The sequence below is a fragment of the Centropristis striata genome, chromosome 6 (assembly GCF_030273125.1).
Source record: "Centropristis striata isolate RG_2023a ecotype Rhode Island chromosome 6, C.striata_1.0, whole genome shotgun sequence".
NCBI classification, from domain to species: Eukaryota; Metazoa; Chordata; class Actinopteri; order Perciformes; family Serranidae; genus Centropristis; species Centropristis striata.
The window spans coordinates 25,696,407-25,715,347 of NC_081522.1; the positions used below are offsets into that span (position 1 = coordinate 25,696,407).

Here is an 18,941-nt window from a genome sequence, read left to right on the forward strand (position 1 = left end):
GTAGTTTTGGTACCCAAACCTAACCAAACTGCGATCATTTCACAACATGAACCATGTGTTTAAAACCAGATACAGATGCACAAGACACCCTTTAATGAGTGTATGAGATACTCAATGCTTTTTATGACCTATCCATGGTCATTCATGAAACAAAAAGAGTGTGAAGGTCAGATCATAGCTTTATTTTGAAAAACCACTATGTATGATACTAACAGAAACTCACACACTGTCCCTGGCATGTTGAATAATACAATTACAATGTTACTTTCTGAGAAAAATCCTCGGGAACTCCCTCTCTACTCACATCCGCAATTCCGACTCCCTCCCCGCCTTCAAAAATCAACTTAAAACCACCTTTTCAAAATAGCTTACAAGACCTGAACTCAAATCTCTAACCTCTAACCAGCAGGGGGAGACTCTGTGGGTCCGTGTTCTTTTGGCCTCAGTGTGGCAGATCTGGTCGTAGACGAGTCACGAATTCCCCACAAACTGAACGATTTTTCAAACCAGTGTTGGCTGTTTTTGAATTAACCTTCCCACTGGTCCAAAAGGAGCCGTTTGCTGGCAACTCTGAGCACAACAGAGCCACCTGACAGAGCCGGCAGCCAGCAGAAATTCACCTCAATGGCTTCTGAAAGCTGCTTTATGTGTGCCCTGCCTGCAACTGAGGGAGGAGAGAGGAAAAAGGCCTTAAAGAAAAAGTCTGCAAAGTGCAACTCTGAACTGTAACTCCGAGTTTCCTAGCAACATGCTGTGAGAGATGAAACCAAGAGTTTTGCAGACCTCTTGGAATCTGCTTTTTTTAATTCAGCGCTATTTTATTGTCTACTTACTGCAGCAAAGTTTGGTTTTATTAGGTAAATACCAGTTTTTTTTACTGTACAAGTTCCTGTCAGTGCTCGTAATCCACTGAAAGTCACATCCAAACACACACACACACACACACACACACACACACACACACGCACACACACACTTCTCCCTCAATGAATTTTCAGCAGCAGCATTCGCACAAGCATTTGCATGCAGGTTTTTTTCTACTGTAATCTCTAGACCTCACAGCTCCCCCATTCTACCCTCCCAAGAAAAAAAAAGAAACCAAGACAAAAGCACGAATGCATAATTAATATAGTGAAGCTGCATTTTTAATTGTTGCTGGTCTTCAAAGTTGCCCAGTGGCATTGTCTATCGGTTCGGGCCCGCTGCTTCCGATGGCAGAGCTTCATTCAGCTCTTTTTAGGGCCCGAGCGCTGCAGAAGCACCGGCAGACAACGGCTCCAAGCTCGCCTCTTTTCTCAGGGTGTCTGCCTGCACAATGGACTTTCTTAGCCTGCACACAAAAGAGGCTGGCAAATGAAAAAACACCCAAATTCAATGGCATTCCTCTCCACAATGCTCTCTGAGAATATGTGCTTGTCCCTCTCCTTCTCTCTCTTCTCTTTCACCATTGGGTGATGTATTAGGATGATGTGAGGATCAGGAAGTGCTGTATTACTGCTTCAAAAATTGTGGTAAATTAAAAGTGGAGACAATTCAGAAGAGAATAATTGTCTGCAGTCAGCTCTGTGAGGCTGAAAAGTATTTAAAAGTAGAAAAAAAAGATGTTGCACACTTTGGCTCAATATGCATATATTTTTATTTGATAGTGTTTCAGCCGACTGGCCTTCTTCTAGATAGAAAAAAGACACTGATATGTATATAGGCCTGCCCTTCTCTCACATGTGATGGTGATTGGATAAGACTCCTTCATGGTTCGAGGAAAACAATCAGAGGATTGCACATTTTACACAGAAATTACCTGAATTGGAAAAAACTTGTCTTCTGCAATATATAGAAATATGCATTTTATATACAATGGTTGTAACTGTATATAACAAAGACAATGTTGATGTTAAGCAACTATCAGTTTGCATGCTAACAGAATTGAATCTTCAAGAGCCAGAGGATCACCAAAGTTATTACTGTTCATCCTGAAGGGAACAGGAATGTCTGAAATTGTATGGCCATCACATGATTACATAAAATTGTCTAAAAACCATGAATTATAATGATTTCTTGTCACGTTAACAGCAAAACTTAGTCTTAAGGAACAGGAAACTCAAATATCTTCTGTATGTAAGTTTACATGTTCTCTCTGTGACTCCTCCAGCTTCCTCCTACAAAATAAATACTCTTGTGGAAGGTTATATTGCTAATAGGAATGGTGATGTTGGACGGTATTTGGAAAGGTGGGAAAGGTTCATTGAAGTGGAAGGCTGGCATTTAACTTAACGCTTTATTATTTTCTCTTAGGTTATTAAGTATAAGTTATTAAGTTATTACTGATATACTGTATTTTTATGTGGTAATTATGTTTGATGTTTGTTTGTGTCTAGTTTAGTGTTAATGTTATTTAATGTGTTAAAGTTCTTATTTAATATTGTTTTATTTATTTATTTATTTATTTGGGTTGGTTTTGTGATTTTGTTGTTGTTCTTTTTTTTCTTTTACTGTGTTTGTCCATTGGTGATTTATGTTGTGTTTTGTTTAAATTAATAAAAAAAAAATACTCTTGTAAATAGGCCACAACCTCATCACATGTAATGGTGTAATGTCAGACCTGGACTCAAACAAGACTCAGAGGTATCACAGTTCAGACAGACTTTCTTCAGTTCTTCAGCCTCCAACAGAGTGTTAAACATTCTATGAAAAATGTCTAAGATAACAAAGGGAAAGGCAAAAACCAAAACGGAAGAAAAACTACTAAAAGAAACATAGAACCTACTGTGCTCCTGCTTGGTTGGAATGAAAACCTGCAGCCACTTGGCCCTTTCCTGGATCAGTTTGACACCTCTGCAAAGGCTTCAAGTCATTGTCCTTAACCTTCTGAAGTCATGTCGCTGGAGCTGATCCCAGCTGACATTACGTGAGAGGCGGGGTACACCCTGGACAGGTCGGCAGACAATCACAGGGCTGACACATAGAGACAGACAACCATTCTGTGGTGCTGGCAGTCGGAGTGGCTGACATTTTCAGTGTGTCAGTGAGTAGGAAACATGGATATGTGTAGGATTATGTATAAGTGTATGGGTATACAGGAAATGTATTGGTACGTTTGTGTGCATCTATGTGTACTGGTATGGTGTACAGATATGCAAGTGTTTGTTTGTACGCTTGTGTGTATCTATGTGTATCGGTATGGTGTACAGATATGCAAGTGTTGATACATAAAATTGATATCATGAAAATGAGAAATTAGTCTGAAGGAAACAGGTAGTTTTGAGTTTGAGTTTCGATTTTGATTTCTGACCTGTTAATATTGTTTAAAGAAGTGGGGTGGGATTGAACAAGTTTTTACTTCTTCCCACCCGTTTTCAAATATGTTGTGGCATTTTTATAGAGTGCTTGGCAGCCTTATCAGTGCAGGAGTCACTAGGGCTGACTCCTTTTGATGCATTATTATTATTGTATAATTGTTGCATATTTGAAATAAATAAATCATTCATTCATTCATTCTGGCTCCCATTCACTCCTATGGGTAAATCAGTCACCATTTAAACCCAAGCTGCATGTCTTTGGCCTGTGGGAGGAAGCCAGAGTACCCGGAGAGAACCCACGCTGACAAAGGGAGAACATGCAAACTCGACCACACCAATGTGTAGCCACTAAGAACTTTAACCCTCTAGAGTCCATGAAACCACCTGCACATTACTTCTTCATGATGTGAAGACATAAAAATGAAGCAACATGGAGCCTTGCTATCAGCTTCCCTCTAAAGTTCTTGCTTGAAACTCCATGCCAGATTTTTTTTTATGTCAAATATATTTAGTAGAAAAAATATAGAAGTAGAGATTATCCTCATTTTACCAACATTTAAAATTCTGTGTATTGATATACAATTTTCAAGATCAGATTTTATGTTTTCCTTTGTTTCTTTTGGGTTCAACATTTTTATCAAGTAAGTCAAAGTTAAAAATGAATTATCAGGACATAAAGGTGAGGTAACGCTGAAAAAATCAACATGGCATGGTGAAGACTTTTTAACAGATTTTTAAAGGACATAATAGTCCAAGATTTCAGAGGGTTAATATATAAATATATAATGTGACCATGTGGGGACCGTGTTTTATTCACTCCAAAATACAGACTTGCAACTTTCTCCAGTTTTTTGTTTGACGTTCCGAGGTCATGTAAAACCAAAGATATGATCGTTTTAATTTGATAGTACAAAAATATTCATTCAAGTGTAAAAGTAGGATGGGACGAGGCAGGCGTGGCATTTTGTAAAAATGGGAAAAAGGGATCTAATCATCTAACACTGCTCCTATAAATAAACATGTTTTTATGGTATTTTTTATGTATAGTTTTATTTTATTTGCATTTTACCTTTATGTGTTCGTATTTGTAACCCATGTTTACATTATTCAGGTCTGAAACTGTTCATTGAGCATATTTGTGGTTTTCATTGTCATAAATAGTACAATATTTATTTCCGATTTCATGATTTTTGTGTATTTTTGGGCTCAATATATTAATAAAGTGGGTTAAAGTGAAAAAATAATAGTCAGATCATGTTGAAGTTGTGCTGAGAAACTACCAAATACCAAACATGGGTATAGCAAATATTATGTGGTATGTAAAGGGCAAATAGGCTCAGACCCCAGAGGGTTAAAAAGGCCTTGTAGAACCTGATAATGCAGGGGTGTCAAACTCTGGCCCGCGGGCCAAATTTGGCCCGCAGTGTAATTTTATTTGGCCCGCGAGGCAATACCAAATTATTATATTATTATTGTACTATAAAAGCTGACCTGCCGGTATTATACGCGCATTTACCGCTAATACTAGATTTATTATTATTTTATTTTTAAATGTATTAACCTGTTGAAAAACTTTATTTTGATATTTAAATCAGAAGGATGCAAATAGAAAAGAGGCATACGATTTTTATTTCATTTTTATTTAATAAATTAATGACATTGATGTGTTTTTTATTTGAAATTTGATTTTGCATGTCTGCACTATTTAGTTATATATTGTATGTTTATAAGCGTTGCTGGTTCCATATTTAATGTTAAAGCAAAACATGTTTGGTATATATTAAAAGGTTTATTTGTTCAATGTTGGCCCGCGATTTTATTCAAGTTTAAAATTTTGGCCCGTTGTGTATTTGAGTTTGACACCCCTGTGATAATGTAATAAATTCCCGATAATGTAATAACCCCGATAATGTAATAAAAATCTGCACTTGAGTCCATTGAAAATGTAATAAAACCTGATAATGTAATAACTTCCCGATAATGTAATAAAGTGCATTTCCCAATAATGTAATACACTTACCTCGTTTGTGAAAAACGGATGAACGGGTCAAAAGTTAATAAACATTCAACTTTGACCTGTTGGTGGCGCTAGAGCTCTTGAGCTAGAGTTGCCTACACAGTATCACCACTTGAACCCAAGTAATGGGTGGTCTGCTGTTAAATTATTACAATATTGGGGAATTATTACATTATCAGGACTTGTGAAATGAAGGCTAACCTGATAATGTAATAACCTCCCATTAATGTAATAATTTATTACATTATTGGTAAAAAGTGTATTACATTATTGGGAAATGCACTTTATTACATTATCAGGAAGTAATTACATTATCAGGGTCTACAGGTCTTTTATTAAATGTATCGTTGTGCTTTGTCTTTTAAACCTGTTTTGAATCCTGTTGTACTCTGTAGCACCTTGGGATTGCTTTTAACAATGAAAAGTGCTTTACAAATAAAATGTACTATTATTAGGGCCGGGACTTTAACGTGTTAATTAAGATTAATTAGTTACACAAAAATGAATGCGTTTTAGTCACACTTATTTTTGCACCGCGGAACATTTCTCACTGGATGAGTTTCAGGCAGACCGATTATACTGGAGCACCAACTAGCGTTCATGAGTTCAGACAACAACAAACCACAGTGAACATGAAGGAAGAAGCTGATGAGACGCTTTGGTTGGCCCCGTGGATGATGGGAAATGTTGTTACATAAAATGAATGGTGTTTTACTTAAAAAACCAAAGTATTATAGTTTACAGAAGGTCTACCTACCTATAGGCTACCTGAATTTCTGAAATGCACTATATTTCTAAATATGCTATTCGCAATAGCATATTTAGAAATATAGTGCATTTCAGAAATTCAGGCCCTTAATGGCAAAAATTGCACTGGTCTGTTGGACTTGAACAAAAATAAACAATATTTTTGTTGCTTAAACTTATGTATTCAGTCATTATTCAATGGCATACTAAAAATCCATGTGAAAAAAATGACTTCTCACTGTTCTCAGGTCAAATATTTATACGCGATTAAAATGCAATTACAAAGCCTCTAATTAATTAGATCGAGTCCCGGCCTTAATTTTTATTATTATTATTATTATTATTTTTATTATTATTATAATTATTATTATTATCAGTTGGGAAGTGTTCCCAACTGTGAGTGAGCAGGTCGATGTTATGATCCAGACTGCTGCTGCTCAGATGGGGTGACATTAGCTCCCCTATCAGATCCTCTGTGAGAGGAACTGCAGCGGGTGAGATGGGAGCTGGAGGTCTGTGGGGTTTGGAGGTGGGAGGGGTCTCTCTACCATTGTCGGGTGCACATTGAGCCCCGTTGGCACGAAGGCAGGCAGCTTACCACCGCAAGCCTCTGGGAGCCACAAAGGGCCACGATGGAGGAACGTCACCAACACCAGCAGCCTAATCCTCCTGCCCTGTACATCTGCGCCGGGCCCGTTTCAAAAGCCAGACCCCCCCCCCCTTTTTTTCTTTTCTCTCAGTTTTATTCTGCAGCAGGAGAAAGGATGGGCTTTTGTAGTGGCCCATAGTGTCACACAGACACAAGACCTGAGGCTGCCAGTCCTCAAATGGAAGCTCTCTCCGGGCCTTTCACAGCGCTCACTTTGCTCATGTCGACTCGGGGAGAGAGGGGGGAAACTCTCCTTTTAGCACGTGAAAAGGCTCCAGACGGGGACATGAAGGCCGCCTCTTCATATCGGACACAATTGACTTTGAAAGCTTGCGTTTCTCTGAGAGTAGTAGGGAGTGTTTGCCGGGATGTTGGCATCATGTTTTAATTCAATTTGACTGTCAGCAGGTCTCAAATGGACCCAAACAAGCTTATTATAAACGCTCCTCTGAGATCCTGCTGAAGAAAACCAGGGAGAAACATGAATAAAAGGTCAAATGGCTTTTATATGCTGCTGAAATCATTCTGGTCATTTTAAATGTACACAAATCAATGTAAATAAACACATTTTTTCAAAAATGGTAAACAAAAGGCAGATTGTGTGTCAATGGATAAGCCTGGCAATATTCAAAATTACTCTTAAATCAATCAAGATCCTTTTTCAAGGAAAATAACAGGCCAATCAAAAAATGTACACAAAAACATCAAAAGCACACACTGTATGTCAGGTGTTAAGGGTCATTTTATTCACTGCTCATTTTTTTCAGATGCAGAATTCTTTATTAAATCACGCAAACTGGAAATTAGTTCCACAACACAGTATTAGGGATACTGAATTACCACTTGTGATGTTTTGAGAATAAAGAGTAAAATCTAAATTTTGAACATAAAGTCATATTTTTTTTCTTACTTTTTATTTTTTTTTAATTTTTTTTTTTTTTACAACACATGGGAGTATTTTGAGACAACAGTTGTAATATTAAAGGTTAGCTGCATTATTAAGTATATTAGTAAAAGTGTTTAATAACAAAGGTGGTAATATTTTGAAAAAATATTTCCATAATTTGGGAAATAAAGAAAAAAAACTCCATACTTACATAAAAATAATAGAAAAAATAGAAAAAATAGACATGACTTCAGTGTAATAAAATCTTTGTCTGCAAACTTTTTTCATCCATTCAAACATCTACTTCTCTCTTTGTTAAAACAAACATCTGCATTATGTGAGTCTAGAAAAAAAGATGTAACCTAAATGGAAAATGGACTGAGTGTCATCCACTGTTAAAAAATACCGTGTGTTGAATAATTTAATCACATTTTAAACGTTTATGTTTAGTTGAATTTGAGCAGACAGCTGGGATAGGCTCCAGCCCCCCGCGACCCGATTGCGGATAAGCGGGTAATGGTAATGAATGAATGAATGAATTTGAGCATGTATAATCCCTGTACCAGTGAGTATAATAAGAGCTGATGATGCCCTCTGGTGGAGGTTATGGCAACCTGCAGCCTGATGCAGCCACTACTTTAATAACCCTATCACCAATCTAATAATAATCCTAATTATAGGAATGCAATAGAAAGTGAAATAAACTTTCCAGTGGTGGAAAGTCTACGAAAGCACAAGAGCAAGACTTCTTTATGACGTTGCAACATAAAAACAAAGCAGCATGGAGCCTTGTTGTCGGCTTTTTATTTTTTAGAAGTTTCCAAGTCCAATTTAGTGCATCAACTCTTTTTCAGCAAAGGTGAAAAACACCTCGACCAAGAGTACGTTTTTGCAGAGGTTTTTTCAAATTTTGCAGTTTGCATTCAGCATTTTTAGTGCAATATTTTGTCTTTAATGTTTTTTCTTTGTTGTGGTTTGTGTAAATTTTTGTGTCTTTTTGTGTTTTCTATGTGTTTTTTATGTGTGTTTTATCTGTGTTTTTTGTCATTTTTGGGTGGTTTTTTAGAAAAAAAAATATGTGTGTTTTAATTGTGTTTTTATATGGGTTTTTTGTTAAAAAAAGAAAAAAAGAAAAAAAAAAGAAGTGTTTTGTATGTGTTTTTGTAATTTGGTGTGTGTTTTGTGTGTTATTTTGTGTTGAAAATGTTGATCCAGTAAGTCAAAATAAAAAAAATAATAATCAGGTCATATAGGTGAGGTTCTGCTGTAAACAATACCAACATGGCATGGTGGACACTTTTTTAAGTAGTTTATACAGGCAGAATGAAAAGGAGTCAATAACCGACAAAATAGCCCAAAATTCCAAAGGGTTGAAACTATGCGAATGTATAACTATTGCGAAATTCCACACACTTTTGCAAGACACAATATGTCAAAACTGACCAGTGCATGAAAATGTTTTCGCCGGTCAGAGTCTTGCCTTTAAAGAATTAACTATTAACTATGTTTTTTTTTGCTGCTGTGTACTTACCATAGACTGTATATAAATAATGGACGTAGTCACCGCGACGTCATCCATTGGTTTGTGGCCAGTTGGAAGCATCGACTGTATAAATCAGCCTTCAAACATCAGTGAACTCTAACCCTAATGAGAGAAACACATGATTTATATGATACTATAGAATTAGTCCATATACTAAAAATATTGAGTAGTTAATCAATCTTAGTAAGTTTGTTGACAGTAGTGGTTGAATAATAATCAGAGTATGCTTTGTTTTCTCATTGCCATCAAGTTCTTCTTCATTGCATTTTATTTTCTAAAGTTCAGTTATTGGGCAACAAGTAAATGTAAGCCACACATTTACATTAATAACTGGGTTAAAATTGAAACCGTCGTTCTGCCTTTATTATCTCTCTGTGTACAGTATGAGTCTCTTATTTCTCTCCTTGTGTTGCTCCTCCAGGTAGAAAAGGAGAACTTTAAAGACTTTCTCCTCTTGCTGGTGGGTGTCATCTGCCTCACCACCTCCACTGAGAAGTGGGGACTCCAACAAAGAACAGCCCTAAGGCTGGTCACCATGGTGGAGTCAACCCTGCATGGTGAGCACCAAACACTTTACAGAGAGGAGAAACGAGATGCAGTCGACCTGGTGCTCTCTGGGGGTTGCAGAGTAAAGAGATGCAGAATGGGATGTGTCTGCTCTAAACACCTGCTGTTGTCTCCAGCTTCATGTTGGCTTTCATGCATAGACTGTATATAAATAATGGATGTAGTGACGTGACGTCACCCATCGTTACACTCGTTGCCATCTTGCGTTGCCATCTTTTAGCCACGCCCCAAATCATACGATTCTTTATCTTCTATTTTCTTCTAAATGGGGCCATTATTAGAACTATTAACATCAAATTGTCTTGAAGATTTTTTACTAGCGATTGAGACCATAGTGTTGTCCTAAAAAAAACTTCTGAGGTAATAAATCAAATATGAAGTTTTCTCATTTTACACTGGAATAAATAGACAGAATTTTTTTGCAGCCAAACTTAGCGCCCCCTGCTGGAAGAATTTCTGTAGAATTAATGGACGAATAACCAGGTATTAAAGGGACCCAAGCCTCCAACACAAGTCTGATCCAGCAACCCGCGGAGGCGACCCAAGTTGGGCCCTCAGGCCCACGTGCCTGCAAGACACAAGGTCAGAGCAACTTTGATCATTAATTGGAGTAATTGTTGCCAAGATATGCACCACTTCCTGTTATACTGCAGCCTACGGAAAGTTATTCCTCTATAACTCAGGCATTCTTTATGTTCTCAAAATTATTTTTTACATCAATTAGTCATGGGGCACCACAGATTCTATGTGCTAAATTTTGTGCAGATTCTGCGTCTTAAAGTTTGAAAAAGAACATTGTTTTTTTTCGCAATTTAAAAGTTTGTCAAGTAACATGCCAAAACGCTCTTGCCTTGATAATGGCGCCACCTGCTGGTGGACATGTATGAAATTTGGCAGACGCCCTCAGTGGCTCATGGCTCATTAGAATAAGTGTTCCAAGTTTGCTCTGGATAGGTGCAACTGTTAAAGATATGCATCACTTTGTGTTTTGACTGAAACGCGCAGAAAGTCGTTCCTCTGTAATTTGCGCAATTCTTTACACAACTTTTCACTTTTGGTTCCAAAGATTCTGTGTGCAAAATTTCGTGCAGATTGGACTAAGCGCCTCAGAGGAGTTTTATAAGTGGAGACAGCATATACCGTGATTTTGCCCCCCCAAATCTATATATGTTATCATTTTTTTACACTGGTTGTCATTTTGTGTTCTTTTCCTTTCGTATGTGTGCATGTTTGTGTATGTATGCATATGTGGGCATGTGTATGTATGCATGTATGTATGTATGTATAATTACGGTGTATAGATAAATTATATTTATGTTTTGTAATCCAAGACAATTTTAACTTGTCATATTTAAGGAGGGTGGGAGTTTTTTAAGTTTTACTTCTTCTCGCTCCTTTTCAAATATGTATTGTACATGTCATGTTAAATGTTTTGTCTGACTCTTTTTATTATTTTGTTTCCATATTCGAAATAAACTTACATCAATCAATCAATCAATGGTCATTTAGAAGGCTGTGGCTCAGTTGGTAGAGGAAGTTTGGTGGTTTGATCCCTGACCATGGCAGCCTACATGTCGAAGTATCCTTGAGCAAGATACTGAACCCCAAATTGCTCCCGATGCTGCGTTCATCGGTGTGTGAATGAATTCCCAATGGTGGCAGGTGGCACCGTTTAGGGTAGCCTCTGCCACCAGTATGAATGTGTGTGTGAACGGGTGATAGAGCGCAGTCAGTAGTGTAAAGCGATTTGGATAAAAGCGCTATATAAGTGCACTCCATTTACCAAACCAATTACAACTGACACTAGGAGACATATTTTATTACCTTTCAAAAAATAGATTCAAATGAAGAAGTGTCATCCCAGATGAGTGTTGTGAATACGATTTATTATAAAAACATTGTTTTTCAACATCTCTTCTGGCATCCTTTGTGCACACAGCAGGGATGAATTAATTTGTGCAGATTTTCAGAGCAGTGTCAGCCAGGACACAAACGAGTACAGCAAAACAGTGAAATTGTTGACTCAACAAACTAGAACCCAAATCGACTAGTTTAAAGAACAAAGTGAGTTGATCATTTCCTTAAAAAGTTTATTATTTAAACAAATCCCTTTCATCAATGTCTTCACAAGCACTCACTGGAAAGAATGGATCTCAAAATCCATGTTACTAACTAGCCTCCAAATAAAGACGAACCGTAAGAGGCACTAAAAAAAAAAAATCCCCATTCTTCGTGAGGAACAGTATCCAAGCAGCACAATAAATAACAGCTCTCACAGATGGTTCATTGTAATAAAATGCAGTACAGCCTTTCCAAATGTATACAGCACAGACTACATATAACGATGGATGGGGCTGACAGTTCCCAAGAAATGAAGGCAAAACATCTGGATCTCGTTCATTCCTCATACAGTCTATGGCATAGAGTGCATCTTAACTCTCCTATGGTGAAATAAATAAAAACAAATGGAGTGAAGAGGGTGAGGAGGCCTGGTGATGTGCTTCATCCATCCTTGGCTGCTTGACAGTTCTTGTGCATTGGGATGCTGTGTTAACTGAGAAAGGCTGCAGCAGAAGTGCAACAGAAGGCAAAGTGGTGTTTTGCCACTCAGGGGGAGGAAGTGAGGGGTACTGTGGGCAGCAGGGAAACAAAGTATGTGTTCACAGTGAATGCAACAAGTGGCCTGAAGTGCTTTAATTCATTCTGAAAACGGTTGTATCTTGTGTGCTTCTTGGCTGTTGAAGGCCAATTTCGTGTCTGTGCTTCTTAGCAAGTTTTACAATCAATGTTCACGTTACAATTAGGGCCGGGACTTTAACGCGTTAATTAAGATTAATTAATTACACAAAAATTAACATGTTAAAAAAAAATGTAATCACGCTTATTTTTGCACCGCAGAACGTTTCTCACCGGATGAGTTTCAGGCGGACCGATTATACTGGAGCACCAACTAGCGTTCATGAGTTCAGACAACAACAAACCACAGTGAACATGAAGGAAGAAGCTGATGAGACGCTTTGGTTGGCCCCGTGGATGATGGGACATTTTGTTACAAAAAACCAACGGATGGAAGCGTCGATAAGAGCATGGCTGTGTTGCTATGCAACAAGGAATTCACATATCACCGCAGCACATCCAGCCTCAAGTATCACCTCAATGCTAAACAGCAGCTAGCGGCTAGTGTGGTAGCTAGCATGGATTGTGTTTTACTTCAAAAACCAAAGTATTCTAGTTTACAGAAGGTCTACCTACCTATAGGCTACCTGAATTTCTGAAATGTACTATATTTCTAAGTATGCTATTGCTACATTTAATGGCAAAAATTGCACTGGTCTGTTGGACTTGAACAAAAATAAACAATATTTTTGTTGCTTAAGCTTATGTATTCAGTCATTATTCAATGGTATACTAAAAATCCATGTGAAAAAAATTACTTCTCACTGTTCTCAGGTCAAATATTTTTTATGCGATTAAAATGCGATTAATTTCGATTAATTAATTACAAAGCCTCTAATTAATTCGATTACTTTTTTTTAAATCGAGTCCCGGCCCTAATTACAATGTTTGTTTGGTTTATTAGTTTGTTCATTAGCCATAATTTAGTATTTCCTAACTCTGAATTGGTCTGTGTAATGATGTAAATAACAACAGCACTTGTTGCGGTTCCTGTAAACACATCACTGGAGGGAGGGGTTTAGTGCGCTGCCAGTCTCATGCAGAGGGGGATGGTGTGTCTGGGCCCGGCTCATAGTGGTAAGTGGCCTGAGTGTAGCTGCTGTTGTGCTGCTGGTTGCTGTACGACAAGCTTTGCGAAGTATCCTGAGCCTGCTGGTTTGGGCCCTCGAAGCCTTGCGGAAGCTGGGGGCCCACGTTGTTCTCTGGCCCCTGACCCACTGCCAGCTGATGGGAGTCACTGCCGCCTGGTGGCTGAGGCAGAGTGTCCAGCTCGTCCACCTGCGGCCCCACAGGGAGCATGACCACCAGCTGGTCCTGGGGAATGTCTGCAGCGGCTGCGGCCAGGTTGGTGGTGGACTTAGACTTGACGCACTGGAAGTCCACATGGCGGCTCTTCCCCTCCTCCTTCTCCCAGGACATGCGGATGAAGGGACGCTGGACATAGTTGTAGATTACCTCTGGACGACCCCCAGGACGCCGCTTCACCTTCTCTTTATAGGTCGGGTAGCCTGGAGAAAACAAACACATTCATCAGAACATCTGAAGAAACTACAGGAGTTTAACCAATAAGAACCCAGAGCCAGTAATCCTAAAGGAATATTATAGGGGATATACCACAGACCAAGTGGACCACATAGAACACATTTATGATGTTTTTTTTATTTAAATACTGATCTGTGATATAATATGTCACATTGGGCGTTTATGGTATTTATTTTTATGATATTTCTTATTTTAATATAAATAAACTCGACACCTTTTCTGCTTACAGTAACACAAATTTGCCTTTTTCTCCAAAACATTTATCAAAATTGTGATATTAATATTGCTGTTTAACAACAAATTATTTTGCAGATTTGTTTTTAAGTGACAAAATAATAATAAATGAATAATAAATAAAAACAAATAACCATTTGCCTTTTTGTTTGCATCTCCATAATGTATATCAAAATTGTGAATTTGTTCAGGAAATATGGTCAGAACAAGTTAAGTGATACAGGACACCCTATTAACAGATTAGAATTGTTAAATGGGTTTAAACTTAGCCTCGTAACAAAAAGTAAGCTTTTTGAAATTAGCTACTTTTTCACATTTCTGTTTCCAGTCACAGCCACATTTTGAAGACATATACACCACACCAGGGTGTTGAGTATGTGTTTCTTAGGGATGAGTTAAGGTGAAGCATAAAGCTGAATATGGGAGATTTTAGAAGATCTAAAGTGTTTGTTACATGGGTTTCACCATGGGTTCTTATGGGTTAAAAAATGTAAATAACACATTACACATACATTTTATTGGTGTTGCTGTGAAGACTTATACAGGGTGTTGACATCAGCTATAGTGTAGAAATGGGTAGTGATGTCAAATCATATTTCAAAAGGATATATAGCCCTCTCTTTGGGAGACGTCCTGCATTGGATTTCTGCTTCAACTCTGGTTCCTGCCACCTGCAGAAGTTTTCTGATGACTCCTTCATTGTTGGATGCATCACCAGGGACAATGAGGCGGAGTAGAGAGGACTGATTGAGAGCTTCATCACATGGTGCAGCAGCACTCACCTGAAGCTCAACATCAGCAAGACCAAGGAGCTTGTGGTGGATAACCAGCGGAATGGACTTAACAAGCTGGTTAGGAAAGCCAGCTCTGTGGTGGTTCTGGAGCAGGTGGCAACCTCCAGGTCTGAGCATGGAGGCAAACCAGGAAGTGCCTTAAGCTGCATTCTACCGAAAATTCCAGCAGGGGGGCGCCAAGTTTGGCTGCAAAAAAAATCTGTCCATTCATTTCAGTGCAAAATTTGAAAACTTGATTGATCACTTGATTTATTACCTCAGAATTTTTTTTAGAACAACACTATGGTCTCAATCGCTAGTAAAAAATCTTCTCCAAGACAATTTCATGTTAATAATTCTAATAATGGCCCCATTTAGAAGAAAATAGAAGATGAATCGTATGATTTGGGGAGTGGTTACCTTTGATTGATTGGTCAATAACAAGGCGAGCCGTCATCAGGAGAGAAGCAGAACAATGCGTATCCACAGCAACGTATCAATAAAGTTATATATAACTGGCACCAAGAAATATCAACACATCACACCCGTTCTTAAGTCCTTGCATTGGTTACCCGTTAGAACAAGAATTGATTTCAAAATACTGCTCCTGGTTTATAAAGCACAACACGGCCTTGCACCTCAGTACATCACAGATATGCTCATCACCTACACCCCAGCAAGAACACTTCGGTCAACAGGCAGTGGCAACTTACTCATCCCTCACACCAGATCCAAAGAAGGAGAAGCAGCTTTTAGTGTTTATGCCCCAAGAAAGTGGAACACCCTGCCTGACACAGTTAAACTTGCCACATCAGTAGCCATTTTTAAAAACAGATTAAAAACCTATCTTTTCTCTACAGCATTTGGTTGAATTGTGTGCATGTGTGGTTGTGGGAGTGGGTGCACATGTGTGAGTAAGTAAGTGTATATGTGGTGAATATGGCATGGCTTGTCTACCTGCACTCTTCAATTAATTTGTAATCGATTTGTTTGATTTTTCTGTGTTTTTTGTTGTTGTTGTTGTTTTAAACTGTAATTATGTGTATTGTGAAGCACATTGAGTCTGCCTTGTGCATGAAATGCGCTCTATAAATAAAGTTGAATTGAATTGAATTGAATATAATGTTATATAGATAGAAAAGAGGATGTTTGCCGATTTGGTCTCATAACTTTGACCCTTTCACTGTATTTTCACTTAATGACAGTTTATTCTTGTTCAGCGTTTGGTTGGACTAACAGAAACTCCAAGGAGTCACTGCTCAGTTTTCTGAGGTCAGTAACATACATTTTGTTTTTGTTTTTTGCTAGCCAGAACTAACATCCCAGTTAATGCTCCAGTTAATGCTAACATGAATTAGCAGCGACTTCTCTCAGTCAGGTTGAGGTGTAGAGAGGCTGTAGTCAGTGATCAGATCCCTCTTGCTCCTCCACAGTCCAGAAATGGTCTGCTCCGCGTATCGGAAACAAGATGGCGACGAGTGTAACGCTGAACTCGATGCTTCCAACGGGCCACAAACCAATGGGTGACGTCACGATGACTACGTCCATCATTTATATACAGTCTATGGTCTGGAGCTGGACAGTCTGGAGTCAGTGGGTGAGAGCAGGATGAAGGACAGAATCGTCCTGGACCATCCCTCTCAGCCTCTCCATGAGGAACTGTGGCAGCTCATTCAGTCACTGGCTCATTCCACCATGGAGCATGACGTAGCACTTCAGAGCTCCTTTGTCCTCACTGCCATCAGACTGTACAACTTCACAGTCTGTCATCATGCTGGCCAGCCCCCCCCTCTCCTTTCACAATTAAAAAAAAGAACAAAAAGAAGAGGTCTATTTCCACCCTACACACTTTCCCTAGACTCAAGTAAAGCACTCATTGCACATATGTTTTTCCAATTCTCTGCCACATCCACACGCTTGCACTATTATTTTTTAGGGTTTTTTATACTATACATTTATTTTTGTTTAAAGTAAATGTTCCACTGTGGTCCTAAGGTAAAGTTACAGTTCTTTCTTTAACAAGTGAAACTGTTTCCATAACCAAAATAGTTCTTACTTTGTGGTTTATTTTTGTATTTCAATGGAGAAAGGATCCCAGGGCCAAAAGTGTTGTGTTCACTACAAGTACAGACTAGTCTCACATCAAAAATGACCCCATAGTTTGGTTACTTGGGAGATTTATCTCTATTTTTTTGCATGCACAATCAAAGATATTTTTTTTTGACATGAAAGACAATAATACTTGATATACTCAGTACCTTCTATTCCCAGTCGTATTTTTTTCAGTCCTCTGTCCTTCAGCACCAGTTTGGCCACGTCTCTGTTCTCTATGTACTTAAAGAAGCGGTACAGTTTGGTGCTGTAGATGACTGTTGAGGGAAAGAGACATGAACGATCAATACATGAATCTTCCACATAACCTTTAGCAACAGCTTCAGATTTTTAGTGTCACTGAACACCATGAAAAGACCACAAAAAACACTTTCATTGTCTTTCAGTACCTACTTAGCCCCAACTCATTGGTTACTACCTACGATATAAATATATAAAACATAAATGTATAGCATAATCTTTTTGAAAAAGGTTATGATTTCTGCCTGTGGGCGGTCTGGGGACATGCGTCATGCGTCATCATGTGTTTCGCGACAGGAAGTAATTCATACAGTTCGTAATTAATACAAACAGTGTACAGAGTTTAACTTTATGTGATTAGAACACTTTGTATGTTTAATTGTTAGCTAATGTTAGCTCGCGGCTACCAAATGGCATCTGCAACAGTGTGTTTGGATCACCTCTGACCGGCCCATACAGGTTGCTAGTATTTAGTTAGGACTAGCACACAGAGATCATGTGGGGGTGGGACTGATACAGACAGATAGAGAAACATGCCTATTATGCTGGCATTGTTTTGAAGTGGAACAGTGGGATGGGCAGCTCGGTAAATTCAGTGCACATGTAAGTGTGTGAATGTGCGCACATGTCTCGGAGGAGGTCGGAGAGGTGGGGGTCGGGGGAATTTGACTGACTGACAGCGTGACAGACACTCTGCTGAGACAACGGCAACACAACAAAAATTACTTTATGTTCTGAATAGTGCAAATATACTTTCAGTAGCTTGAAATGTGACTGTCGGGCCGCCATTGTCTCATTAATTAATGGGAAACCCTTTAGAATGAATATTTAACTGAGCAGAAGCTAACTTGATCTCTAATAGTGCTAGGACAAACGTGTCATTGTCAAATTTTAAGGTCCCCATGCGGTTAAAAGTGAGAATTCCAGTCTATAAATGATTGGCAGATAGCAGGAAGCTGAATTGCTTTCATTGACTTAAACGCTCAGTAGTGTTAATTTTTTACAATTTCAAAATAATCACTAAAAATAGTAAAAAAAAAAGCCCTTCTGGACAGCTTGGGGACACTGTCATTGAACACCTTTTAACGCCTTTAAATTTTAATGAAGTATTCAGATTTTATTTACACAAATTCTTTTTTTCAGTCAAGTTGCAGAACTTTTGTAATTATGTGTGAGAAAAGTATTGAACAGTTGAAATCAAGGCAAAATTTGTAAGGTAAAAAAATGTGGAAATAGGGAGTTTGAAGCAAAACATTTTTTCCCTTCCCTCTGTGGAAGATGAACTATGTCATATCTGACATCTTTTGACTAAGGTTGGAGTGACCAGAATACCACATTTTACCACCAGGTGTCATACTTCACTCAGGAGAAGCTCTCTACTCTCTATTGGAACAAAATGGCTGTACTGGAATAGTCGTTTTGGCTTAGAAGGGTTTCTAACTGAGGTGAAGTATTTTAGTGGAAAAAAATAGCTGATGGAATGTTTTAAATGCTAAGAAAACATGCTTCTTATCTCTTCTTAATTTGCACAAGGGACATTCAACCATCCCAAGAAGACAATGCCATGATTAACATGTTCAAAATAGCCTTTTAAGAGGTGGTGTGAAACATTTTGAAATAGATGTTTTTAATTCAACATGTCTGAAACTTAAAAATGAC

The 18,941-nt window shown here is 38.3% G+C and overlaps 1 protein-coding gene across 1 annotated transcript in view; it reads right to left on the reverse strand.

Annotated features, from left to right (window-relative positions):
• Positions 1–11,570: 11,570 nt before the first annotated feature.
• The window catches only part of LOC131973334 (BTB/POZ domain-containing protein 10-like), a 35,548-nt gene continuing 28,177 nt past the window's right edge, over positions 11,571–18,941 (reverse strand). The window contains exons 7-8 of the mRNA XM_059335308.1: positions 17,189–17,299; positions 11,571–13,889 (exon numbers count right to left, since the gene is read on the reverse strand). Coding sequence (XP_059191291.1) covers positions 13,417–13,889; positions 17,189–17,299 — 584 coding nt within the window. The 3' untranslated portion in view covers positions 11,571–13,416. The remainder of the gene's footprint in view (positions 13,890–17,188; positions 17,300–18,941) is intronic.